The sequence below is a fragment of the Notechis scutatus genome, chromosome Z, assembly GCF_049901735.1.
Source record: "Notechis scutatus isolate UNSWTSFEM ecotype Mainland chromosome Z, rNotScu1.2, whole genome shotgun sequence".
Classification (NCBI taxonomy): domain Eukaryota; kingdom Metazoa; phylum Chordata; class Lepidosauria; order Squamata; family Elapidae; genus Notechis; species Notechis scutatus.
The window spans coordinates 66,697,494-66,724,701 of record NC_142025.1 but is presented as its reverse complement, the minus strand read 5'-3'; the positions used below and the strand labels follow the sequence as shown (position 1 = coordinate 66,724,701).

The 27,208-nt window shown below is 34.8% G+C and overlaps 1 protein-coding gene across 1 annotated transcript in view; it reads right to left on the bottom strand.

Moving 5' to 3' along the window:
- Window positions 1-3,864: 3,864 nt before the first annotated feature.
- ANLN (anillin, actin binding protein) overlaps window positions 3,865-27,208 on the bottom strand; it is a 42,243-nt gene continuing 18,899 nt past the window's right edge. Inside the window, 16 exon segments of the mRNA XM_087947691.1 lie at window positions 3,865-4,230; window positions 4,487-4,659; window positions 5,612-5,719; window positions 7,257-7,343; window positions 11,141-11,253; window positions 11,982-12,000; window positions 12,167-12,205; window positions 13,949-13,993; window positions 14,090-14,144; window positions 19,885-20,011; window positions 20,757-20,955; window positions 21,296-21,415; window positions 22,030-22,174; window positions 22,587-22,735; window positions 22,953-23,182; window positions 24,779-24,895. Of these exon segments, the coding sequence (XP_087803817.1) occupies window positions 4,107-4,230; window positions 4,487-4,659; window positions 5,612-5,719; window positions 7,257-7,343; window positions 11,141-11,253; window positions 11,982-12,000; window positions 12,167-12,205; window positions 13,949-13,993; window positions 14,090-14,144; window positions 19,885-20,011; window positions 20,757-20,955; window positions 21,296-21,415; window positions 22,030-22,174; window positions 22,587-22,735; window positions 22,953-23,182; window positions 24,779-24,895 (1,850 nt within the window). The 3' untranslated portion in view covers window positions 3,865-4,106.

Below are 27,208 nucleotides of genomic sequence, written 5' to 3'. Positions count from 1 at the left end.
AAGCACAGAGCTGAAGACAGAAGCCTGAAGATGATGAATGAGACTTCATCGAAACGTTGCCTAGATACTTCCAATCTTACGCGGGAGAAAACCCGAATAACCAAAGATCCACATACTAATACCCATGAGAACCTCAGAAAACAAATTATATATATATATATATATATATATATATATATATATATATATATATATATATATATATATATATATATATATATATGTGTGTATATATATATATATATATATATATATATATATATATATATATATATATATATATATATATTATATCAATATATATATATTGATTGTCTGTTTTAAATGTATGTCAATTTTTTTTTTCTAGAATTAAAAACAAAAAGTATATTTATATTTCCTTAGCCATTTCAAGTTACCAACCTTACTAAGGATAGCTATATCATTTTGCACTTCTGTATCGGTGGTGGGATTCAAAAAAGCTTACTACTGGTTCTGTGGGCGTGGTTTGGTGGGCATGGCTATGTGATCATGTGACTGGGGGTCAAAAGACAGAAACTTACTTGAGCAGGAGGTTGGACTAGATGACCTCCAGGTACCTTGCAGCTCTGGATTGCTGTTTCAAAGCATCCTCTGAAATTGCATCCAGTGCCAAGGTTTGTGGCCCTTCGTTCCTCTTTTTTCCCTCCCTCCCTTTTTTTCCTTTCTCCCTCTCCTTTTTCCCCTCCCACCCTTTCTTTCTCCCATCCCAGAACTGCAGAACTTAGAAAAATAACACACATTTTACTGTTTTGCAGCAGCATAGTTTTGCCTAAGTATATGCCTAAGTATATGCAGAAACTAAATCTAGCATAGGGAAAGTATATGCCTGATCTGCTCTCAGGAGCAAAGACAATGTTGATTTGAAGAACATTCAAGGCTTTCTCAAAGTAAAACATTCCCTCAAAGATTTGCACAATCCTAGAAGATATAGCAACACAGAAAAAGCAATGTTGTGTTTAATTTTATGGCCTTGCTATTGCTGTCAACGTCAAATTTTCATGGAACAGGCAAGCAGAAATTCTAACCTTGAAATCAATTTAGAAGATCCATCCGTGGAGCTCACATGGAGCCTTTCTGCGAGGCATGTGAGCTTTCCTTAAATCTGGATGATTTCTCATGAGGTGAGTGAGACTAGCTCGTGACTTTAAGTGGTGCAAATGGATCTAAGGATTTCTTCTCCTGGGTGTGCTTTTTCTGGAGAGCTTAAATTATTTCTGTTAACGGGTTTAACTTTATGAGCAAGAGTTGGCTGCTGATAGTTATCATTTTAACTATTTTAATTCCTCAAGTGCTCTGGTACCCTGCCTGATTTGCAACTCTGGCTTGCAGGTATTTTTAATTTAATGATTTGTATTTAGGGCAGCTTTTTGCAAACAAAGCTTTTTTATTTTTGTACAGGTAATCCTTGACTTACAACAGTTCATTTAGTGACCATTTAAAGTTACAATGGCACTGAAAAAAGTGACTTATGACTGTTTTTCACACTTATGACAGTTGCAGCATCCCCAGTCACGAGAGCCAGACAAGAAACGTCCCTCAATGTGAGTGATGTTGAGTTGGCCACACCCAGCCAATCACATGACCAAGCCATGCCCACCCAGTCACATGACCACCAAGCCATGTCCACCAACTAAGCCACGCCCACAGAACTGGTTGTTAAAAAAATTGAATCCCACCCCTGCCCAGATTCCATTTTTAGAATACACTGTTCTCTAAAAGTGAGAAAGGAAAATGCTGGACTAAAATGGACTTTCACCTGATTGGGCAGGATTATTTTTATATACAGTGGAACCTCAGGTTGCAAATGCTCCTCTTCATGACCAAATCAGGTGGCGAAAAAAAAAACCACCTGATTTTTGAATCGGGTCACGATTCAAAAATTGGGTGGCAAACAAAATCAGCACAGGATTCCCTTTTCGCGCCAATTTCCCCTTCGGTGCCATTTTTTTTTACTGCATGCATGCGCAGTTGGTCATCTTTCTGGACACGACCCAATTAGGTCGTGACCAGAGTCTGAGAATGGATTATGGTCACAACCCAAGGCTCCACTGTACTATATTTCTAACTTTCCAGCCTATTATTCAAGTTTGCCCTTTGTTTTTAGATACAATATTAAAGGCAGAATTAAGTTTTTACTAGAAGTGCTTTAAATCTAGTATTATAACCATTTTATTAATGTCGTGCTCAATAAATCATAAAAAACTAAGTGGCATTTTTGTTGTCCAGTATGAATTTGTGCAATGCTACTATATCAGCAGAATAAGTTAATTAATAATTCTGACTAAAAGAAAACATTTTTAAAAAACCACAAAGAACACTTCAGCAAAGTTACATATTTGTTTAAAGAATTATCAACTAAAATATTCTTACATTTGTCAAGTTAATGCCACTTAAGCTTTACATTTGTGTATATGAACAAAATTTTGGTTCCCTCCCCCGTCAACAGGGATTAGTTTAAGGTTTTAAGTATTCGTCATATATTTAAAACATGTATTTTAAACAGATTTAAAGTTTTCTTTCTAATCAGTTCCTTAAGAGTAAAAGCTAAATAACCAAATAAATTCTTGTAAAATAAGTCTGATAGAAATTTAAAACTGGATTCATTCGAAACATTCATTTTTCTTTAATAATCAGCCTTAAAATAAATTCATCAGGATTTGTACAAATATAAGTACCTTATTCTTGAGTTGAGTATCTTAATCAAATGCCATTAATTCAATTTAAACTCTAGCTTGTGAAAAAAAGAAAAAGTGCCCTTGTTTCACTGCTTTCACAACTTTCCTTGGCTATTTTCCTAAAACTGCACTGTTACACTTTTTTCTCTTAGCAGGTATGTTATGTAAGAAGGTCTTATAGAGCCAATAGTTCTCCCAATTTATCTCTCCTCTCAGGAACTTGATACTGGAAATTTGTTTTTAGATTGAATCCTTCCCTCTATTCACTTGACCCAAAGATTAGGTCTTGGGGATATGGAAAATGTGCTGATATATAGATCATTCCGAGTGGACTAAGGGAATTGTCTTCAGACTGTGCCATTCTTAAAGATTATTCAATGGTTTCCTGAAATACAATACAATGAATGGAAGCAGTTCAAGATTTAAGGAAAAATAAACTTGTAGCAGAACTGAACTAATTCAAACCACAGTATTTTGAAGGATTTACTTCTCAAAAAAACAAAAAACAAAAAAACCCCTAAAGCAGTGATGGCTAACCTTTTCAGTACTGAGTGGCCAAAGTGCACACACGCACGTGCATCCCCAAAATGCAATGCATGTACGTCTCCTGCACATGCATCCTGCCCCCCCATATGCATGTGTATGCACGCACATCCCTGTGCATGCATGCATGTCTCCCATGCACGCGCCCCACCCCGTGCATGCATGTGCGTCTCCCATGCATGCACAGCAGAGACCCGAAGATCAGCTGGACATGCGCATGCATACACAGCAGAGCTTCACTGGGGCGACGGCTCACATGCCCACAGAGAGGGCTTTGCGTGCCACCTCTGGCATGTGTGCCATAGATTTGCCATCATGGACCTAAAGCATAATGTGGTTAAGAAAGGTGAGTCCAGAGAGAAAACATGTTTTAGAGTTCTTTAAAACATCTGTTTTTGATCAAGAAATTGTGTATATTCCTATATTCATGTTCATACTTTGTGGATTTACCTACTAACTTTAGGTATGTTTGGATCCAGTCTTTTGCACTATGTCAATAAAACAATAATTGGAAGACAATTCTTCTGACAAGCATTTTTATTTTTGCTGAAGTCTTCTTCATAGCTTAAGAATAAAAAAAATATTAAGACTCACAAAATTATGAAAAAGGGACAGGGACAATGTATAAAGTATTAGTGTTTATTTAAAGCCACATCATATAAAGGAAGTGCATGTCTAATTTTTCAAAGCAGATGTAGTTACATCTTAGCATATTGATATAAGTAGAAAATATTTGTGGAAGCTGCGTTACTGAGCAACCATAATATTGCACCATTCAGCTTATATTAATTTTGCTTACATATCACTCATTTAAAAATAACAGTTTGTATTTAGCTCTTAAAGTAAGCTTTAAGGAGAAACCATAATTCAAAGTTTTCCAATAGGGACATAGCAAGCATCAGGTTGCCACATACGAAGGTCAATAAGCACTTGGTTTAACTTCTGCATCCAAAGATTACGTTCATCTTTAGTATCAGCTGATAACCAGTTCCTTTAAAAAAAATGAGATTGAATATTATTTTTAAATGATCCTATACAGGAAAAATGGATTGTCAAAACTAAAGAAGTATCCAAAATTATTTTATTAATTGTAAAAAAGGTATCACAATTCCAACATCATCCTTATAACTTAATCAACAATGCTGATAGCCAGGCCATGTAAACAATCAATTTAAAGTTACGTATAATAGAAAAAAATATATACTCAACTCTTTGAAGAACAGAATATGGATTAGAAAAGTGCTTACTTGGTAACACAGAGTGTGTCTTTGCATTGGCTAACTAATGTTTCCTTATCATCTTCTCTCTGGGGACGAACAGTAATTAGCTCAAAAGTATTGTGACGAGCACAGAATTCTCTGTTGGCTGGTTCAATCTGACGATTAGTGCAGTTTGCCAAATTTATGAAGCCCAGTGGATGCTGAAATTAAAAATGTTTATTTATAGATTTGTTTTCTGCTTATAATACTATAACATGGCAAAGAGACTTACAGAAAAACAAATAAAATATATGATAAAACTATTCAATAAAAGCAGCAAAATTATCAGACTAATTTGAAGGAAGAAGTTGTGGAAACTCCATGGAATCAGAGAACAGGACACTATAAGCATTTATGTTTTTTATTCAACTACATTAATGTGCTAAATATAACACAGTTGCAAATGATATAATTTGCATTATGCAGATGCAGTAACATTATTAGAACATTATACAAATTACATAAATCACAGTAAATGTGTGAAAGTGCATGTAGAGTCCACAGTATGGGGATCTGATTAAATAGGGTTTAACTGTCTTTAAAAAATAAAATATTAAAATAAATAATTCTAAACAATGCTTCTAGCATCATAAACTATTATGCTAAATTAGATGCCTTCTTTATTCCAGAGACAATTTTTTTTACATAAAGTCCAGATAATGCCCAGTGACATTCAGCAATTTTTGATATAAAATCACTCTTGATGATCTCTCTGGAGGTTACATGACAAATATTCTGGCCTCAAGTTGTTTAGAGCTTTATATATCACAACCAAAACCTTGAGCCTATTTTGGTAGTAGTTCAAAAACAGAATATCATATACAGGACCAGTACGCACTCAACAATCTGGGCACAGAGTTCTGTACCAGTTGCAGCTTCCAGAACAAACATAAAGTGAATTATAGTATAGCCTTCTAAACAAAAATTCACCAGTAAATGAACAAATGCACCCACACCAGACCTGCCCAGAAAAATATGTAATTAATTTGTCAACTCAAGCTGACAATAAATATTCCTAGACAGGTAATTTTAGCCTTCAAAGATAATAAGTTCGAACTATATACATGTTCTTTCTGAGAAAACTATACACAGAAGTAAAGAAATAAACTTTACCTTTCTCTTTTCATCATCTGGATAGGTCCAATAAGAGATACAATTTCCTGAAAGAGCACACCAGCGTCGATGCCAAGCTCCAAACCCACTAACATCTTCAAACATAGTCTAGAGAAATGAGGAAAAATATTTTTGAGCATAGACTTTCTCCCTCATTTGTTCGTAAACATGGCCTGGCCCTTCACACATACAGCTCAGCTTGTTACAGTTCCTATTGTGGCTTTGTTTAATTGCCATACAGATAGTTTTCAACTTATGACCAGTTACTTAGTGACAACTCAAAGTTACTGTGGACTCTCCCAAAAACTACTTTTGATCTGGATCCAAAGTTCACCTCCCTGCATGGGCACACATTCACATTTTTGATGCTTAGCAACTGCCCAAATTTACCATGTTTCCCCCAAAATAAGACACAGTTTTTTATTATTTGGGGCTCTAAAATAAGGGCTTATTTTCGAGGAAACATGATTTCAGGATGATCAGCCAGCTGGGTGCCCTGAGCACAGGAGGCAGCAAGTGCCTGTGGTTTCCAGCAGCAGCTGCTGCAGCCTGCTGGTCCCTTGGCGCATTTTGGGGCTGTGCAGCCCATGCAGCATAGGTGAATTGATTCCCTGTCCAAGCAGCAGACGGAGACAGAGGCATGGGGGGGAGGTAGGCCATCTGGCCATGCCATGGGAAAGCTGATTTGGTGGGCTGGAGCAGCAGATGTCTGCAGGAGGCTGCCTCTTGTCTTGCCTGCCTCCTGGGCCTCTGCCTACGTCTGCTGCTGGTGCCACTGTGCAAAGAGAACCTCTTGCAGCCACCCGTTGCAGCCCATCAATTCTCAGTTTTCCCACAGCCCATGCAGGGCATCCAGATCGCATGGCTCCCCCACCTTTGCCTCTGCCTGCTGCTTGGACAGGGAATCAACTCACCTGTACTGCACGGGCTGTGGCCAGGCACCATTGACCATTGCTCACTCGCTCCTGTGCTGGCCAAGCCCAACCCCCTTCATTGGGGCTTATTTTTGGGGTAGGTTTTATTTTCAGGGAAACACAGGACAGTCATTTGTGATGACCTATGATCAGACTGCAATTTATACTTTTTCTAGAAACTGGCATTTACTTCTGATTTAACTGTCTTATATCTAACAATGGATTTCCTTAACTGTGGCATTTGCTTAACAACTACTGCAAAAAAGTTATAACATCGAATCTGGCCACATGATGACCCACTATATCACTGTCATGACTTATGATCATCATTGCCAGGCTCAATTACAGTTATAAACCAAAGATTATCTGTATTCTAGATTTCAGCAAATCTCCTCTTTGGACCTAATTTTGCTTCATTAGATTTGATCATTCTTAAATGATTCTTGAATCCTTTATACTATATATTAAATAACTATTTTAAATAACTATTTTGATCTTGGAACTACGAGCATTTTTATAGCACATTTTGCCATCTAGTGGAGTCAACAAGATTTGGTCAACTACAATTATTTGCAATTTTAGAGATGCTGGTACATGCTTTTTAAATTAGAACTTAGAAAGCCACATAATGATTTTAGAAGATTTATCATAGTCACAAAGAAAACAGTTTAAAATTAGAACAAAGTAAAATCAAGATCTCATTCTACATTAAAATAGATGCTATAACTTACCAAAAACCCTCTCTCTTCCACGCAAGAATCAATTTGACATTTAATGTTCAGATATATGTGCCCTTCCAGAGGAGACAAGAAAGGAGCCTAAAAATACACAGTAGTTATTTAATATCAGTTTCTTTTTCCCCCAATTAGTCTACTTTTGGAGATTTGCATCTTTTAAGGCATTTGATGCTCCTGCTTTCAGTTCTAATCGTTGTCAAGAAAAACCTGACAATAATCCTGAAAGCCAAACCAGCCACATAAAATAATCTGAATGCTACATTTCTAAGAACTGACCAATTATGCCACTGAAGCAGAGGCATAATTAGGCAATAACCAATTTCAAAGAACCAAAGTATTCAGAAGCAGCTTCCTACAGTTTGTTTGTCCTCTGATTCAGTTCTCTAAGAGGCAGAAGGCAGGGCCTCATTTCATGTGTAGTCTTTGGAGCTTCAGAATTGATGCCACCAAACACGTTCAGCTGAACTGTACCATTACCCCTTAGTATTGTATCATTTGTTGTATTTTGTTAAAACAGGAGTCTCAGGAATAAAAAATCAGAATATCCATTCTTAAAAAAATCAGTGGGGTTCAAGTGTTATGTTAATAATGTAGGGATAAATTAATTCAGCAGAAAATCTTGTTCCTTATTAATTGGGCTTCCTAAAAAATGTTTTCAAAAGAATGGTCAGAATTTTGCATTGGTGCTATAAAAAAACCTAAGGTCCTTCTAATGCCTATGATCTGGTTGTCCTTGTTATACTATTCTTTATTTTTTTCAAGTCACCACAAGAGGAGTAAAACAAATACCTGAGCCAAAATCTTGTAACTCCTTAATAATTTGTGCAGGCATTTGTATTGATTTCAGAAAACTTGGTTCACAAGTTTTCTGAAATCAATACTAGTATTTTTAAACAGGAACTAGGAAGTAATTAACCATAAAAGCTGCCTCCTGCCAACTTTAATTGTATATTCTCTTTACAGGCAGAAAAACTAATCTATGTTATAAAAAATAGAATGAATGGCATTTGACATTACTGATGAACATTAATTATCCAATTATAAAAAAGTTGTCTGTAATCAGAAACCCTGTAGTTTTCCCCAGTGCTATTCAAATAAACTTGGCTAGAGCAAATCATGTGTTCTTAACTTGTAAATTGGTTTGGGGAGCTTTTTTCTTCTCATGTTAATGCAATCTTGGGCAAAAATATACCGAAGATAAAATGTGATGCTGAATTATATTCCAAAAATATAATAATTATCTCTTAATTAATAACTCTGGCAATAGATTGGGATTCAACCAAGAATTTTTTTTCTATGTAGACAGAAAAAAAATAACTCTCTTGTTGTCAAAGAGTAGATTCAAGACTGGACTCTTCCCGAAGATGATTTCTGAATGGTAAAAGGCTTTTTCTCTCCTGCCAATGATCTGCCAATTTTGCTGCCAAAGCTGGCTCTCTGGCAGTGTTGCTCCCTGGATTTAAATGGGAGCATTCAGGAATGACTCAAGACAGCTTTTGGACAGTTGTGGGCCCATCTGAAAGGGGAGTCTTGAAGCTTCAACTTCCCTGTTGGAATGGTCAGAAAGCCACAAGGCGTATTTTCCTCTCGGCAGTTCATTTTCTTAAGCAAGCCTGGGTTTTAACTTCTTTTCAAATCTTCTACTTTACTTTGCTTTTTTATCTTAAAAAATTGACTGACTGAATGCTGATTTATTTCATTTCTGTTGGACTCTAGCTATTCTTTTTCTCTTTATCTTGTTTTAAATAACTTTTGCTTTCCTTAATAAAACATGGTGTGTTTTTGCAAAAGAAAAGTGTTTTTATTTATTTACATTAATACTGGATTCTCACCACAGGGCTTTTGCATTTTTTAAATTGCAAAATATTTGGAACTCTTTTTTATTTTTATTTTAATCTTAGATCAAAATATCTGGAAAATACCTTCTCTGCTTCTCTTTGCTTCAGCTTTCTTTTGTTTCCTGGCTAAGCAGCACAGGATAACAATGGATCAAATTAAAGACAAGCAAGAGTGGTTGTGATTTGCAAAAAGACCTTTCGTTAACATACAATTCTAAGTTGAAAGTTATTCTAAAAAGTTTGATAAAATGATAATGACTGCGGAAAATATTCTGAATAAATTAGATCCACAGAATGAATGTAATCTGAAAGCTACAGGCCCATTGGAAAGATATATGGATTGTAAAGATTTAGAACTAACTAAGCTGGATTGCATACATCTTTCTGAAATTCAAACCTGTACTCTTTTACAAGAGCAGAAGCCTGACTGAATGGAGAAGTAACAAATTGATTTTCTCCAGGACTGGAGGAGATTGGGGAATGGATTTATTACATTTAATCAGAAATCACTTTCATATAGACCTGGTTGGAAAATTAGACCAATTCTGGGGACTAGAATTTATTATTTTTAATCAGACAATTGTCAAGACATGGTATTAAGAAAGAAATGTGGATATTTAATTCAAGATGAATTACTCCTAATTCTTGGGACAATATGGGATAGATAAGATGCCATGGTAAATTTTCTACGAATTGATCATAATAATCATTTGTTAATAGGTTTTGGAACTTTAACCTTACCTTTTTTTGTTATTGTGGCCTATTTTGTCACTATTATAGTATGTAGGTAACAAGTTGTTAATTTGTACCTAGATTTAATAGTTTAAAAATGGGGGGGGGGGGGGCATTTCACAAGGGTTGAGAAATCAATATTATAGTAATGTATTAAGCAGTATTCAACTAGCAAGGATAATATGTGTATATGAGTTGGGTTCTTTTTTTTAATGCACACTTTTTAATATCTTGTTTGTTCTGTGCTTTTTCCTTTTTGTTTGTTTTACATTTTATTTTTTGGAGTTTTGTATTTTAACTTTTTTCAAATACAATAAAAATAGTTATAAAAAAGAATGGATTCTAAAGATTATTCTTTGTCAATATTTGAAAAATCTTTACATTGTAAAATGAGAAAATGTAGAAGTATTATTTAATAACATGTTAAAGGCTGATCTAGTTAAATAGTAATTCTATTTTAATGCTATATATATCTCTTCTTCCATTTATAACTTTAATTCACTTTAATAACTATTAGATGTTTATATTTATTGTATAACTGTCAGCCCTGGAGCCATTTTCCCTGGAACCTCCAGGGCTGCCACAGCAGAGATGAGTCGAGCTGTGGGAATGGGAGGAGGGAGGTAGAGATAGTTGGGGACTGTCGCCAAAATAAATTTCTTTCCTCTGAGAACCAAGGACTTTCCCACCAGGTGCAAAGAGGTGGGATCTGAGACCAAGTGACCCCTGGACTGTGACCTCATTAGTCCATGTGATGGACTGCATGGGCAGGGAAAGGAAAACTTCACTTTTAACTAGAGGGAAACCCGAGGAGGGTTAAAGTCGGGTTTCTCCAGATGTGCCAATATGACATGCCTAATAAATCTATACTTTGAGGAATATGCTTGCCTTGGAGTTTTGATTCCATTGGGTGTGCTACTTGGAACCCTGACAATAACACTGGTATAGTTTTTGTTATTTTGCTATGTGTACTTTTGTATACCGTTATATTTTTTTTGTTATTTTGTTGTTATTATTTTTATCTATTGACTTGCCTACCAGAAATAAACAGAATAGTCAGTACTTTTATACGAAATATATTCCTGACTGTGTCAGGCTTCCTTCATTTCAGCACTTATAAAAATTAAGGAATAATAGTAATTCTATTAATTATCATTGAAATAAATGCAAGTAAAAAATCTCTGACAATCTAATGTCAGAGGTCATCAAAATCAACAGTAGGTCCGTATGTACCTTCTACTGAACTTTATTAAACTACTATAATCTAAATAAATAAATTTGTGGAAAATCAAAATGTAAATTAATTACCTTGTCCAACAGAAATTTGGTACTCCCAACTGAAGACAGTAAAATTGTATGTGAACCAACAAGAGTAAAGTTACTTGTGCGCACAGAATTAGGTCCACCTGGACTGGTCATAGCTACAAAAATAAAAAGATATGTTATCTTTAGTTAATGTTACTGGTTAATTCTATTTGTAAATTAAGTATTTAATTGATTAAATTATAGAATATTTTCAAACATAGTTCTAAGAATAGAAAAATTATGTGGCAGGCTCTCTCTCATTATATCCCCTTCAAGCTGGCATTTTACACATGAATATGTTTTGGGATGTATGTATGTACGTATCTCTCTCTCTCTCTCTGTGTGTGTGTGTGTGTGTGTGTGTGTGTGTGTACAAACACACACACATGCAATCTAACCACAGAGTGCATTTTATTTGTATGTATATGTACAGAATTGAAAACTGAGGAACTATTCACAATGTAATTTATTTATCTGAAATGGCCATGGCTTCAATTAATAAACATACTTCTTGTTTGATGGAGCAAACAGCAAGAAAGCCTCTTTATATATTTTATTGTAAATAAAATATATAAACAGGCTTTCTTCCTGTTTGCTCCTATATTAACTATGATTCATTAATTACACAGCACCTAAGACTCCTAACCAAGAATGTGAATTTTAAATGCTGTAACTTTCCCTAACACAGCTGTGCACTTATTTTCCTACATTCCTATCTGTAAAACAGCAAGAATGATAAACAACCTTGATAAGACTTAAATGTTTATAAGATTATGATTTCTTTCAGTCTTTATTAATCAGGATTAGTATCAAAATACATACCAAAACCTAAAGTTTTGCTTACCTGGTGCAAGATTAGTTTTCTATAGATATGCATATGTAAAAAAAAAAATAGAAACAGATTATTCAAGAAATAGCATAGACAATGCATTTGATACTATATTGGAAATAGTCTTGATCAAAGTTAACTGTAAACTTAGATAATGTTTTCTTGGGAGTGGGGAAAAATAAATCAATATTAGTACTTACAGTAGTAATAGATGTCAGTAATCTCTTTGGAGTAATAGCCTATGATAAAAAAGATATAACATACCAAGAACACTACAAATATAATTTATTTTAGTTTAATGTTAGGCTTAGGACTTGGTTTAAGTCTGTTGCCTCACAAAAGTAAAAAAAGCAAAAGAAATGAAAAACTTATCTAGTACAAAAACAAAAGTCAAAACCAGAACAATAGATTTATTTCACTGTACATTAAGTATATATAAATATTAAATGATGAAATGAAATCCAATTTTTCAAAAGTTGTAGGATCTTTTAACTATGGAAATAATAATAATAATACTTGGATAGCAGAATAGAAGAAAAATGACTGGTAAAAATCACAAAATACAAAAATCTGCAAACAGAAGTAGAATAGCTGTGGGAAAATAGCTCAAACAGTAATAGGTGCCTTGGCTGCAATCCAAAACATCTGGAACACCATTTGACTACTACTGGTATTGACAAAATCACCATCAGTCAATTCCAAAAAACAGCTCTATTTGGAATAGCTTACATCCTACATTAATATCTTTAACATCATCAAACAATATTTACCTATTTCAGATCCTCGGAAAGGACTCAATAAATGGATAAAAAGGATAAATCCAGTCTAAATATCTGGTTATTGAGAGACCAACCATATTTTATTACGTTTCTTCTATTTTTAGATTGGTAAACACCAGCTTTTTACTAATTTCAAAACAGTGAAATATCATTTCAGTAATACTGAAACCCATCTAAAAACAACCTCACATTTAAGATTTTAAAGGATATACTCTGGCAATTATACACAACAACTGTTTTATAGACTGTGTTTATTATCCTTCTGTTTGTTCTTATACAAAATTTAAATTTATTTTTACCATCATCATCAAATATATTTGCTGCCCATATTACGCAATAAATTATATACTGTATGTTATTCTCCTGGCTTAGTTTGTATCACAATATGGAATAGAAAATGCAGTTTCTCCAAATTTATATTTTTGGAAGATATCTGGAACTATTATTTATATAACCTGCAATTTTGGATTGACATATTGTCTGTAAGTATGTTTACAATCGTATACAAGTACTCCTCAACTTACAACCACAATAAGAGCCCAAAATTTATGTTGCTAAATGAGACATTTGTTAAATGAGTTTTGCCCTATTTTACAACATTACTTCTAGTGAATAACTGCAGTTGTTAAGTTAGTAACCTGGGTATTAAGTGAATCTGGCTTTCCCATTAACTTTGCTTGTCAGAAGATCACAAAAAGTGATTACATGACCCTGGGACAAGGCAAATGGCATAAATGTGAACCAATTGCCAAACATCTGAATTTTGATCACATGACCATAGGGATGCTGTAAAGGTCATAACTATGAAAAAGTGATTGTGCCTATGTAAGAAAAATATTGTTGAATCAATTTTTTTATGGTTATAGAAATTGGAATTGCAAATTTATTTTTTATTAGTCAAATATTTTGAAAGAACATCCACTTGGTATCTTTTTTATGTGTATTATGTTGTATGCTATACGCTACATTTTTGTTTTGATCTGGAATTGCAATAAAACTGCAGGAATTCATTTTATTTTATCAATCTAATATCTATTGAGTGATAAAATAGAACTTAGTATTAAGAAACTTAGGGAAGAACATTTTAGTCAAAACAATGTGTCTACTGGCCTGAAACAAATATTTTTCTTCTTTTCACTTTTACAACTGGCCCACAGTTGGGTAAAATTGAGGAATCGAAACTAGTAGCTCTTAATTTCTGACTGAAGTTGATTTTTTCTTCTTATCGACACCTAATGAACTTTTTCTGTATCTAACCAAAAAAAAAAAAGATAAATATTATAGTCAAAGTGATCGAAAAGCTAAATATCTCTTCAAAATAGAAGCATATTGAAAAGTAACAATACATACCAAATTATACACTTCAATGTTTATCTCAAAGTCACTGGACACATTTTGCCTTTAAAAATAGGAGACAAAATTAATAAGGATAGCCATTAATAATATGCTTTGATGAAAGTAAGAAATGGAGCTACAATTTCCTATTTACTGGAAATGAAGAGAACTGCTATCAGTCAAACAAGAAAAAATAAGGGAAACAATATTTTCTACTGCAAGCAATTCAAACAATTTGAGAAGAGTAGCAGGGCACACACAAAGTTGCAAGGCTAAAATTAAATTGACTGTAGTTAATTGCCTTCTCAAGAATAAAGGATTATCTCTGGTAACCCTTAATGGACATCTGCTGATCATGACAAGGCTTATAATTAAGAGATGGGCTATAGGAAAAAGAGATTATTTAATGTATTTAATTGACTGGTTCTTGAGTGTTGTTCTAATGTTATCTTGGCTCATTGAGATGCAAAGGAGTTGTTTTGGTCTTTTTATTTCCTTTTTGGTTGTCTCTTTTATGTAGATGTTGTTTATCTCTATTTTTCTATTTATGACCAATTAATCTATGTGCCAGGCTTCTAGGAATTCCGAGTGTTTAGGGCTTGGTTTGATCTAGAATTCTCACCATTTCCTAGTTAAAACCATGATTAAGTCTGAGTTGTGAAATTCAGTTTTCATCTTATTTTCTGACAGCTAGTTGGTGTCATGGATGAGCTTTGCTAATCATTTGCTTGTTTATCTTGCACAGAGCTGTTACAGTCCTTACATCATGTTGTAGACAACTGTTTTTTCTTCTAGGGCTGCTGGTTTGGCTTACTTAGGATGTTTTGGAGTTGGTTTGTGTGCTACAGTGATGCCATGTATATGTAAGCTTGTTGACAGTCTCTTATAAGTTTTTTATGTATAACAATTTCATACTTTTCACAGCTTGTATTGGTTGTGTTATATTGAACTCAGTGATCATGCATTTTTTGAAGTTGCATGGATATCCATTGTTTAAGAGTGTTGCATAGATGATCTATTTTTTTCTGATGTTCAGGGTTGTTGCAGTGCTTGTGCTTGTCTAAATAGTATTATGCAATGTTGCAGAATACTATCTTTGCAAGGTTGGTTTGTTATTTTGTTAAAGGAACATTTGATTGGTATGGACAGTTTATGATAGACTTGTGTTTCTAATTTGTCATCACTGGCTTTACTGATGAGGATATCAAGAAAGGGTAGCATTTTTTTCTTCCCTTGTGAATGTTTCTTTTGAATGTTAATGTTTTGCATATATTCTTTAGTTGGTCCTTTTTTATTATGACAAAGATATCTTTGTATCTGATCCATTATTTGGGCTATATGCAAGGAAATGCTATATATTCCAGGCATTGCATTATGATATCTGCTATTAGTTCTGAAAGCAGTGATTTCATGTATGTCCCTTTGATTTGTTAACAAATTTGTATGTCAAACTGAAAGTATCTGTTAGGCCAGAGTTCTCTAACATTATCATCTTTACGGACTGGTGTGTAGGGGAGAGGGAATGATTCTGCATGAGTGGCAGGCAAGTGCACATCTCTATTTGCCTGAGTGATGGGCATATGTGCCCACTACTTTCACAAATGGAGCACAAACATGCTGATCCAGTGTTCACGCAAATGAAGATGCACATGCATGCTTGCCTACTTCTGCAGACTGTTCCAAATAGCTCAAGGCCTGGAGACCCCTGTGTTAGGCAAAGATTGTTAAGTCCATACTTCTGGTTCTTTCATTCTTGGTGTATTAGGTTAGGTCAGATGTGCTGTGTATTCTGGGTTTATGCAAATAAAAAGTGCTATGTCATCAAACAAAATCAATACTTCATCTTCATGCATTTAGGTTTTTGATTCTTTAGAAGCACTGTAGTGGGGAGTTGATGGAGTATTTGCTTCCCTGAGTTGTCCAATATTTTTGTCAGTTCTTTAGTGATGTGATAAAATTGGACAAAGATGTATGTCTGGTGTGTTTCAGAGTGTCCAAAGAAGCTGTGTGAAGATGAGTGCACTACTTTTGATCCATGTATGGTCTCCTTCATGTTTCATCTTTCTTGGTGAGGTCTGAGGTCTCTTCACAAACTAGTCATCTAGTTTTTATACTGGATTGGTGTTCACTGTGATTGTATATATTGTAATCTGTCCATCATAATCATAATTTGTCTGTGGATAGCATGATGGTTGGTTCTTCTTTAGGTTTTTGAAGGCTGCTCTATGTGATGATTTTACTTAGTTTTGTAATGAAATGTCTGCAAGAATACTAAGGACCCCCGACCATAAATATCTCAATGGCAGGTTGATATTATAAACAATGTTAATATTTTGGACTATGGAAATAGGGGGGAGGGCACAATGTTACAGTGGTTCTTCTCCTTTCTTTTAACTCCTGGCTGGTTCGGTTTGCTATTTGAGGATGGGAGAGAGGTCACTAAATCCTTAATTTGTAAAGTACTTCAGGGCTAAACCCTCTCACCTTTCCTGTTTAAGACCACTACAGTAGGTCGTCTGTCAGTTAGGGATCTGGAATGATCAATATATTCATTATATTCAATTGCATATCTCAACCTCTCAACAATCTTTTCAAAGTTTGTCCTAGTGCATAGAGACCAATGAAGTATATATGGGGAGCAAGGGGCTCAGACTCAACTTTGGCACGACCAAGTGGCAAAGAGTACTTGGACAATACGGTTGTCTTGTTAGACTCTGCTCTTCAAGAAGCAGGTAGCAACTGTGATTAGGAAATACTCTGTATAGATTTAACTTGTACACTTGTTGCATTCATTTCTGGATCATAAGGCTTTTCTCAAAGTTACTGATAAATTGGTTGGCTTGTGTATGAAATATCACAATCAGTCTAGAAACACATAAGAAGCTGCAATTGAACCTCCAAAAATATAAGGGTATGGGTGAGTGATACCTCACTACATGCATAAGCTTAAATGAGTTTTACAGTTGACTTTCAGGTGCCGTGTTTTTCTCACTGAGTGGCAAAACTCAATATGGCATGGGATGTTGCTATATTATTGTCTTTTTAATTTTGTGAATCTGTATAGAGACATTTTGGAATTGAAAGGAAAAATTTCAATAAGTCTAGAAATTTCTAGGAAAGCCTATAAATTTGACAATTAAATAAAATCCATATTCTATTCAGAAGTGTTGTAATTGCTATCTTGTACTCTATAAAGAAAAGAAGATGAATGATAAAATGATAAAACAAAACCATTTACAGAAATGGTTTTCATCTTAGGGGTCACAGCCTTTTTAAAAAGAAGGGCATTTCATTTAATGTTATCAACAATGAACAAGGGAAAAAAATCCATAGAATTTAAATGCAAAATTTAAAAAATTAAAAGAATGGCCAGTTTTCCTGATATCTTAGCCAATTTTTCAAGGCTTCCTATGAAAAAGAGCTATTCTTAATATGCCATCTAGTGGTTAATATAAGTCATGCATTTAATTCCTCAGAAGTAATGATACTTCTTTTTCACTTTGAAAATTTCAGTTAAATAAAATAAAGAGCAATAAAAGTGCTCTGTACATCATAGCAGTATGAATGGGTTCCACAACTAGGTCAGCTTCCCTATTTCACTGCAGACCAATACATACTGTCAGGAATTAGTTGCTTTGGGATTTACAGAAAACACTATAGGATTCAGTATGTTTGTCATGAGATTTGTGGGGGAAATCTTTTTTCCTTACTGAAATCATTCAGTGGAACAGATAGATAAGGAGGTGAAAACAAAATAAGAGCATATTGCTTGCTTACTTCAGAGAGGAAACCTGCTAAAAAGGAAAAAATAGATATGTTGCTAGGTGTGAAGGGAATATGTGACCTGAGCCAAGCAAAAGCAAATACTGTATATACTCGAGTATAAGCCTAGTTTTTCAGCCCATTTTTGTGCTGAAAAAAAATCCCCTCGGCTTATACTCGAGTCAGATTCCCCTCTGAAAAAAAATGGTGTGGAGTCGCGGCCTCCGGCGGCAGCGACTCCCAACAGCCCCAAGCCGGGAAGGAAAGGCAAAAAGCGCTTTGCCTTTCCCTTCCCGGCGGCGGGACTGGGGCGCGCCGGCGGTAGTGACTCCTGACTCAGGGGCCTCCGAGGGAGGGGAAGAGAGTGACTCCTGCCTCCGCTGTCATCATCATCATCTTCTTCTTTTGGGTTAGTGAATCAATTAAACCTTTCATGATAGTGAGATCGTGTCCCAAATTAATTATTTTTATTTTTGAAATTTACCAGTAGCTGCTGCATTTCCCACCCTCGGCTTATACTCGAGTCAATAAGTTTTCCCAGTTTTTTGTGTAAAATTAGGTGCCTCGCTTATATTCGGCCGACTTATACTCGAGTATATACGGTGCACTTAGTTGTAACTCCTTTAAAAAATTTGAAAGAAAATTAAGTCAGGAAACAAAAGGTAAAGAAAATGTAGATTCCATAAATACTGTCTTCAAAAGAAGAGGAAACATACTAAATACTTCTAAGAAGCCTACTACCATGTTTCCCCAAAAATAAGCCCTAGTAAAAGGGTTAGGCATGGTGAGCACAGGAGGCAGCCCAACTGCATGTCCCCTCACAAACACAGGCAGTGATCCCTGAGGCATGGAAGCTCCTTCTTTTCCCCAGTCACCTCATGGAGGTTTGGCTCCTTAATTGCAGCCCCATGGATCAGCTGAGCATCTCTCCAAGTACCTGGAGGCATTTCCAGCACACTCTCGCCAACCCCAGACCTGTCCAAATGCCAGGCAACCTCGCAGCTGAGGGCCCCTGTCTTCTGCAGCTCATATCTTGTGGCTCTGGAGCAGGCAGTGTCCACGGTTTACGCTCTGTCAGGCCTGGAGTTCAATCTTGTACAAGCTGCACTAGGCAGAAAGCCGTGTTGTGCACTGGAATCACCTGCTCCCCCTGCCTGGCTGCACCTACTGGCCTTGCAAGGGCTCTTCGCCCTCCTGCTGTGCTGCTCTCGGCTGCCCTGCAGCTTCTGTGGGCAGGAGCTCCATGATGGCTCTGCAATGGGATGGTACCCTCCATCCATCTGGTACTACCTTTTGCAGGACAACTCTTGGGGCACAAAGGAGGAAGTAGCGATCTCTCCTCCCTCCTCCGTCTTTCCCACTGCAGGGTTCTCATGGAGTGCCTGCCTGCCGAAGCTACAAAGCACATCCATTCGGTCTCATTGCATATCTACACGCTGGTGTAAAATGGGTTGGGAGAGTTGCTGCTTTAGTGGGCAGGAGCCCCATGGCAGCCCTACAGCAGGATAGATGGAGGGAGGGAAGATAGCTCCTTCTTCCTTTGCACCCCAAAAGTTTCCTCGTGCCAGGCAGGAGCAGCCCAGCAGGGTTACTGAGAGCAGTGCAGCCAGGAGGGGAAGAGATCCGTGAGGCCAGCAGCAGCAGGAGCAGCAGGCTCAGCAGCCGAGCAAAGGCGCGGGAGGAGACAATCCTGATGCGCTGCACTGCCTTCTGCCAAATCATAGCAGCAGTCTGAGCAAGACCCAAGCTCCAGTGTCCCAGTAGCAGCGCTAGCAGGCAGGGAGGGTGTAGGCCAGGGCTCACTGAGAGCTTGGTTTATTGCAGCCGCAGGCAAGTAGATATTGGGACAGAGCTGGTGGTAGCAGTGCTCCCACTCCTGTCAGCCCCCATACTCGCCACCTCCTATAGGGGAAAAAAATAAGACATCCCCAAAAATAAAGCCTAGTCCTTATTTTTGAGCCCAAAAGAAAGTAAGACCAAGCCTTCTTTTCGGTGAAACACAGTAGTACTGATATAAACACAAATACTGAAATAATACTTACAATGTAAATGTTGTTGAAAAAGAAAGAGCATCTCCACACAGAGAATTAGCAGTACTTGCTAAAGGTGTCGCAACCATGTTTTCTGCACCTGATTTTAGCATGATTATATAGTAGTAATTTGCTGTATCTGTAAATAAATGGTTTATTTATTTACTAGATTTAGATGCCATGTTTCTACTTGGAAAGAACACTCAAAACACCTCAAAATAAAAACAATACACAAATTCGAAAGTAAAAATAAAGGCAAGTTAACAAAAAGTAGTTTAAACAAGATTATAATAAAATATAAAGTTTTATATTCCAGCTTATATACCTTTTTTTTTCTAGGAAGATGCCTCATTTTACCCAATTAAGGAATCTTTGATTCAGAACTGAGCCAAGATAAACCACAAAGTCATGTACTCCAGAAATAATATAAGTAAACTGCAAATATTTTTAAAGTAAGTTCTCAAGGAGCTTTCCAAATTTTTGATAAATTGCATTCAGTTTAAAACTGAATTTATATCAATTTGACATAACTTTTTGAAAGTGATCAATTATTTTTTGTTCAAAAAACACAATTCTTTCTTTTTTGGGCACACCCTTACTTACTAGTAGGTAATTTCAGAACAGCTGCACTTATCTCATCCTTACAGAAGGGCTAACCTAAACCCAAATCAATGAAACAGAACCAATATAGCTAGGGCAGAAAATTTTACAAGAGTTTCTTCTCACCCTGAATATAAAACTGGAGAATAAATTATTCCCAATTTGCTTTTGTTTTAAAAGACTGTTATTAATTGCTGTCTCAAGTGAGCTGCCTCATAGTGTTTAGTGATAGTACCAAATCTTACTATACCAAAATAATTACCATAAAAATATAAGAATGTTACCTGCTTTCTGGATATTGCATATAAAGTCTGCTTTTAAAGGTAGTCGCATTTCTGACAGAGTGACAGATCCTTTGGATGGTGAAACTCTAGAAATTGTAGAATCAGCTTTTATCTTCTTATTCTGAGGTCGTTTATTTTTCAGCTTGTTTAACTCTTCCAATAATGCTGCTCTTTTTTCAGCTTGAAAAATAACAATTATCTTCATTAAATAATAACTACTTACCAAAAAATGTCCATTTTAAGTTCCTTAACAGATCAAAACTAAATTTTCATTTAAACTATTTTGATGGTGAACATGTTTCAAGAGAAAAATGGGCTGTTTTCCATATTTCAAAATTCTCTGCTTGGAATTATTTTGAGTACAAAATGGTGTTTGAATTAATTTATTTCCCAAAAGCTGGAAAGTAATTATTCCATAAATATAATAAGGGTACTTAAAATAATCAGATTGATTATAAAATATACAGCATCCTAAATAATAGTTTCTGCAAATCCAGTGATAAATAAGCTAAGCACCATACTTTGCAACAAGAAGCAGCCTCCTCAGCTTCTGCTTTCTGTCAGATCCCCTCCCCATGGTCCTCATCAATGCAGCAATTAAGAGCCTGGCTTGTTTGATGTATGACTGTTTGTTGCATATTAATTTCATTATTCAGCTCCTAAATGTAGTGGAATTAGATAGTAGTTACCCTAACAAAAAAGTTTTGTGATATATACTGAGAAATCTTGAACTGAATACTTACACACAGATATAGTATAGTACACATTATTGTACTGCACTATACTTTGTACCTATATTCCTTCAGAGGGGAGGAGGGGGGAGGGAGAACGGAGAAGGGAAAGAGAAAGAGAGAGGGAGGGAGGGAGGGAGAATATCAAATAAATAACCTTTTTTGGAGGTAGATAAGGATCAAAAACAGCTTAAATTAACCACTTCATCTCATAATGAAGTTGAGTTACAGCAATAGTTAACAGGGAAAACGGGAACTTTAAGCTTCTAGTTTGCTCTTTAGATCCCCATAATTGAAGACAAAACTTCTCATCTCGGCATTCTAGTGGTATCTTGCCATAACTGGTCATAACCCTCAGATAGCTAACGATGATTCCTAGCTTTCAAAAAATGCTCACCCTACAAGAGATGTTCATGTTCATCAAATGCAGACACAAAACCACACCATCAGCCTACATCATTTAACAATAATTTAGGAACACAATTTAAAAGTTTCATATATATTTTCTTCTCATATTAATTGGAAAGTGGGATTTTAATTACCTGTAACTTCTGTTTAATGTTAATTTGATCATTTCCATTTCTCTTCCCCTCAAGCCTGGAAGATATATCTTCTTTACGAACAATTACTTGTTTCACTGATGGACGATCAGTTTCTTTAAATCTCTGGGATCGATAGGTATCAATACTTCAAAGAGAAAAAAATGCAGTTTTAGGAAAATGCAGTAAGTGTATTTGACTTATTCTATTCCATTCCTTGATAAACAAGGATAGATATCACTGCAAAAGTGGTCAACTAATATTACAAGAGCAGAGAACAGTGTTTTTCAACCATAATTAGAATATTTTGTGCTTGTGATAATAGATTGTTTTGTATAAGATCCTAAAAGTTTGATAGATTTAAGTTTCTCTACATACTCATGTTTCTTCCATGACTTCAGGAAGCAGAGTGCTGCCCTTACCTCTCATATTCATTTATTCAAGAATAAGTTTTGATTAGGCTGGGCTATAAATAAATCTCCTTTAGTTCCTTTGGCTAATTTTACCACCATTACTGCAAATGAGCCATGGTTCTACTAGACCTTCTAAATAGAAACTACCTATAGAGGTTACGTTCTTCTGATAAAGACCCAATGCTACTTCCAGATTCAGTTCTGCAGACAGACATTCTCTGGAATCTGATGGACTTTGGACTCTCATCACTTGCAGTACTTCCTTCAACAATTGACTTACTAGGAGAAGCAAAAATCTGAAAGAGGGAAACATACATGTTTGATCATTCTAAAAGCAATTATATTTTGAAGCAACATTAAGACTTTTTTTTTGTAAAAGCTGGACTCTTAATGTAGGGAATATCCGCCTGGAAACATTTAAGAATTTGATATATTTCCTCAAATTCTTGAAAACTTATCCAGCCCTGTTAGGTGTATATAAGTAATATCAATATATTTAGAATTTGCTCTTACCTCTGGACTTGCAACAGCAACAGCCTCGGTTAAAGGTGTTAAGAGAGACATCGATGAAATATTCAGTGTCTCTTCTTGTTCATCATCACTCTCAGTTTCTAAAGTTATGCTCATTTCTTTTTTAAGTTTCTCTATGTCAAGCCCATCTTCATGAAGGACTTCATCAAAGATGTCACTTATTACCTTTGTGGTATTCATCTCATCATTTCTTTCAGTTTCCTCTTCTTTACCTGGACAATGAGATCAAGAGGTTTTAACATCAAATAATGATGGAAATTCATACTTTGTCAATGAGAAGGGGGGAAAAGTGAATATAAAGTGCTCTAACAACAAAATGAAAAAAATATGACAAAGAAAAAAGCCATTATAACAACATGTTGCAATTCTACATATAGTTGTATAATGAAAATAATATTCATGTGTGTGTGTGTTATATTTTCTCTCCCTCTACATATAAAAACACTTACATGACTGTTCCTTTAACCTACTGTGTTCTGTATAAATGAGTCCCATATTTCATTACACTTATCCATATAAAGTCTATTTCTATAATCCACTCATAAATGGAAGTATAATCAGGTCTTAAATCCATTGAATTTTCGTTTTGACAATACACACACACATACACACACCCTTTATAATTATCTGTATGTTTTTTTTCTTTTTATTAATTAAAAAGCAATAAAATATAAATTTTAAAAAGACAATTTAAATCAAACACATAAAGAATGACAAAAAAGTGCATAATGTTTTTATTTTTGCACTAAAGATGTAACTTTATTATGGGAATAAAAACATGTAAATCCATATCATTTAAATCACAGGTCCATCCTTGTAGGTTCAGCTTAAATTCTTAAGATTAGGAATTGCAAGGGGAAAAAAGGTAGTCAAAGTGGTTAACAATGTCAAAATAACCTAAGAGTGTGAAAATTAAAACTAAAAAAAATTAATTAAAAATTGCATCTTCAAAAGGATGTGCAAACTAATAAGCACTGTCATGGATAGTTTTGGTCATATTATCCCAAAAGGAAAGTAATTTTTGAAATGAATTTAATGTAAAATGGCATCTTTCAACAGAGATATGAGGAAAAGTGGTTATTAGTGCCCACAAAAAGGCAATTGTTACTAGTAGTGAGCCATGCTGTTACTGATTTGCACATTGTTTTGAAAGTGTGCTTTTAAATTGAATTAAATTGAACCAAATAAAAACTTTAAACATTATATGCTGAATAAGGCATAGATATCCATCCATGATTATGGATTCTTTTAGACATGCTTCCTTAATATCACAAATAATTATTTCCACCCATAGGGTAAAAGTGTCAAGTTTTAGCAATCTGCTTGCAGTTCATTGTTTTTTCTTTCCCCTAACAATGTAGTCTTATTAATGTTCATGTCCAAATATTATTTTAAAAACTCGATTTTCCTTAAACAAATTTCTGTTCACTTAAAAACAAGACTAAAGTTTTTAAATTAAGATGAAATGGCTAGATTCACATAGCAAAATTTATCAAAACAAATAATTTATAATTGGAACCATCTAGCAACTGCCCTTAACCGCAAAATAATGTGTTAATTAGCTAGTTTGAATTTATTACCAGCATTTTTCACTTCCATATTATTCTTTACCACAGCATCAGTTTGGATGTGAAGTGAATTTAAAAAAAAATACTAAATAGAATTTCATATCTTTTGGTTATAGTTATCCAGAAATTTCTTTTATTTTACCAGTAACTGATACAAGTCGTTTTCATTTTCTACGTTTTCTGAACTAGAAAGATTATGTAATACAACCAATTCAGGACAGAAAATTAGGAAACACAAACCATTCTGTCTATTAGGAATTTGTTCAAGTTTTGTGTTAGAAGCTGGTTTTACAGGAGTCTTTGGTGAACAAACTTTCAGAGGATTGAGTTCTTCTGCCTTTTCGTTTTCTGAAGGATCTAAAATTTTCCAAAAAAAAGCCATTCAGAAAAAATAACTAGCTATTTTTAAAAAACAGATAAAACTTCTGAAATAATTATTTTTTAAAAATACTCTTATTTATTTTCAATTTATCATAAGCAATGTTAGCAGAAATTTGGAAGGGAAACCATCTGGCAGCATTATCTTCTTTTTTAATCTGGCAATATTTACTTTGGGAGAATGTGAGTAAGAAGTTAAGACATGTACTGTTGAATAATTTGGAAAACATCCAAACCAAACAAAAAATGTAAACATTTTTAAGTATAAGCACAAGCAAGTAAAAAATAACCAAACATCCAAAGTATATGTCACCTATTTTAGTATTAAAAATATTATATATCTGAAAATGTCAGGGAAACCTATTCTGATTTTTTTTACCAAAATAGTAAAGTTAAAAGTGCAGTTATCACTTGTTTTTCAGTCAGTTGGTACCTTATAGCTTGATAATTTTAGCTTTATCCCACAAATATAAATGGATCACTTCTGTAACAACTGTTAATTTCAGATGCGATTCCCTTTCATAATGACTGAGGTTAAAGATTTTATGGCACAATTGTGATTTTACCTCTCCAGAATTAATAAGAAAAAACAAAGATTGGTGGGGCCCAGTTCTGGCCATTTTATTTACCAGAATAACGGGTGTATTCACAAGCCAATTTCCATTACAAAAATAAAGGAAATAGACTTGACCCTAAAAATAATAGGCATATTAATTTATTAATCACACTAAGTAAACTTTATGCCATATTTTTATATCTAAAATTAGTGGTTTGAGTACAAAATGGAAATATAATTGAAGAATAAGCTGGATTTAAAGGGAATCACTGTTTGGTACTTCATAATCTGGAAGAAAATATTCTGCAATCCCTTGAAGTTATTTTTGCAACTTTTATTGATTTTAAGTCAACTTCACATAATACCAAGGGAGTGTGTGTCAAGATAGTTTATTATTGATAAAGCACTGTTCCTAATATTCCGGTCACTTTATTCAAATGCTCCTGAAAATTAAATGTACTCCTTGAGGACATTTATCTAAAACTGTTCCAATTTTATAGATATATAAAACAAGGTGGCATATTAATTTCACTACTTAGAAAAGAGAATATTTGAAACTCAAGGTTGAGTCCTTGGTGCTTGGAGGTTTTCTTGCAGACATTTAATTACCAAATTAGATAACATTATCAGCACTGATGTTACCTAATTTAGTAAAGAAACATTTCCAAGAAAACTATCAACCTCAGGAACATGGAACAACTCACAGCTTCACTACTTTTTAATCTGTATTTAAATCTAACAATCCAAGTACTTGCTATTTCAGCCAGTCACATGCCTATTTTAATTAATCGTGCGATTCTAGCATGACAATGTATTGTGTCTATTTCACAGGTGAGAATGAGAAAAGCACTTAGAACACTAGCTTTATTCTATGTAGAAAAGCTATCAATAAATTATTATTTAGTGTTTGCCTAATGCTATCATAAAATTCACAAATTGCAAATAAATGCTACTCAAACTGAGCATGTACTTATCTATAAATATCTTCAAATGCTGTTCCATGCTTCTCTATCCTGGAATATTCAAGATTTTATCATTTAAAAGAAGCCATGTTTTCCAAATAAGATCGTCCTTCAACATTCTCTATGGCTTCCAAATTTGCCCTCTACAGAGCTTAATGTTCTTAAAATTATTCAACAGAGTTGATACTAATGATACCGAAGACTTCAAAAATATCAAAAAAAAAAAAAAGTCATCTTTTGCATAGAGACAGGCTTAATATTGGATTTTAGAGTATGATTTCTTGCTATCTTTTGGCTAAAGTTAATTTTACTTCCTATAGGTTTGGCCCCATTTGTACTTAGAGATTTAAATCATCATGGCTTTAAAAAACTTTATAGTCTAGATAAAATGTATTTACAGGTAGTCCTCGACTTACAACCATTTGCTTAGTGACTGTTTGAAGTTATAATGGCACTGAAAAGTGATTTATGACCTGTTTTCACTTAGAACCATTGCAGCATCCCGATGTTCACATGATCAAATTTCAGCTGCTTAGCAACTGGCATGTATTCATGACAGTTGAACTGACTTGGAGTCATGTAATCACTTTTTATAATACCCCCAGCTGGTTTCCGACAATCAAAGTCAATGGAAGAACCCAGATTCCGATAACAATTGATTTTTCACTTAACAATTGCAATGATTAATTTAACTGTGACAAAAAAGATAGTAAAATGGGGCACTGCTCATTTAATAGATGTTTTCCTTAGCCATGGAACTTTTGGGCTTAATTG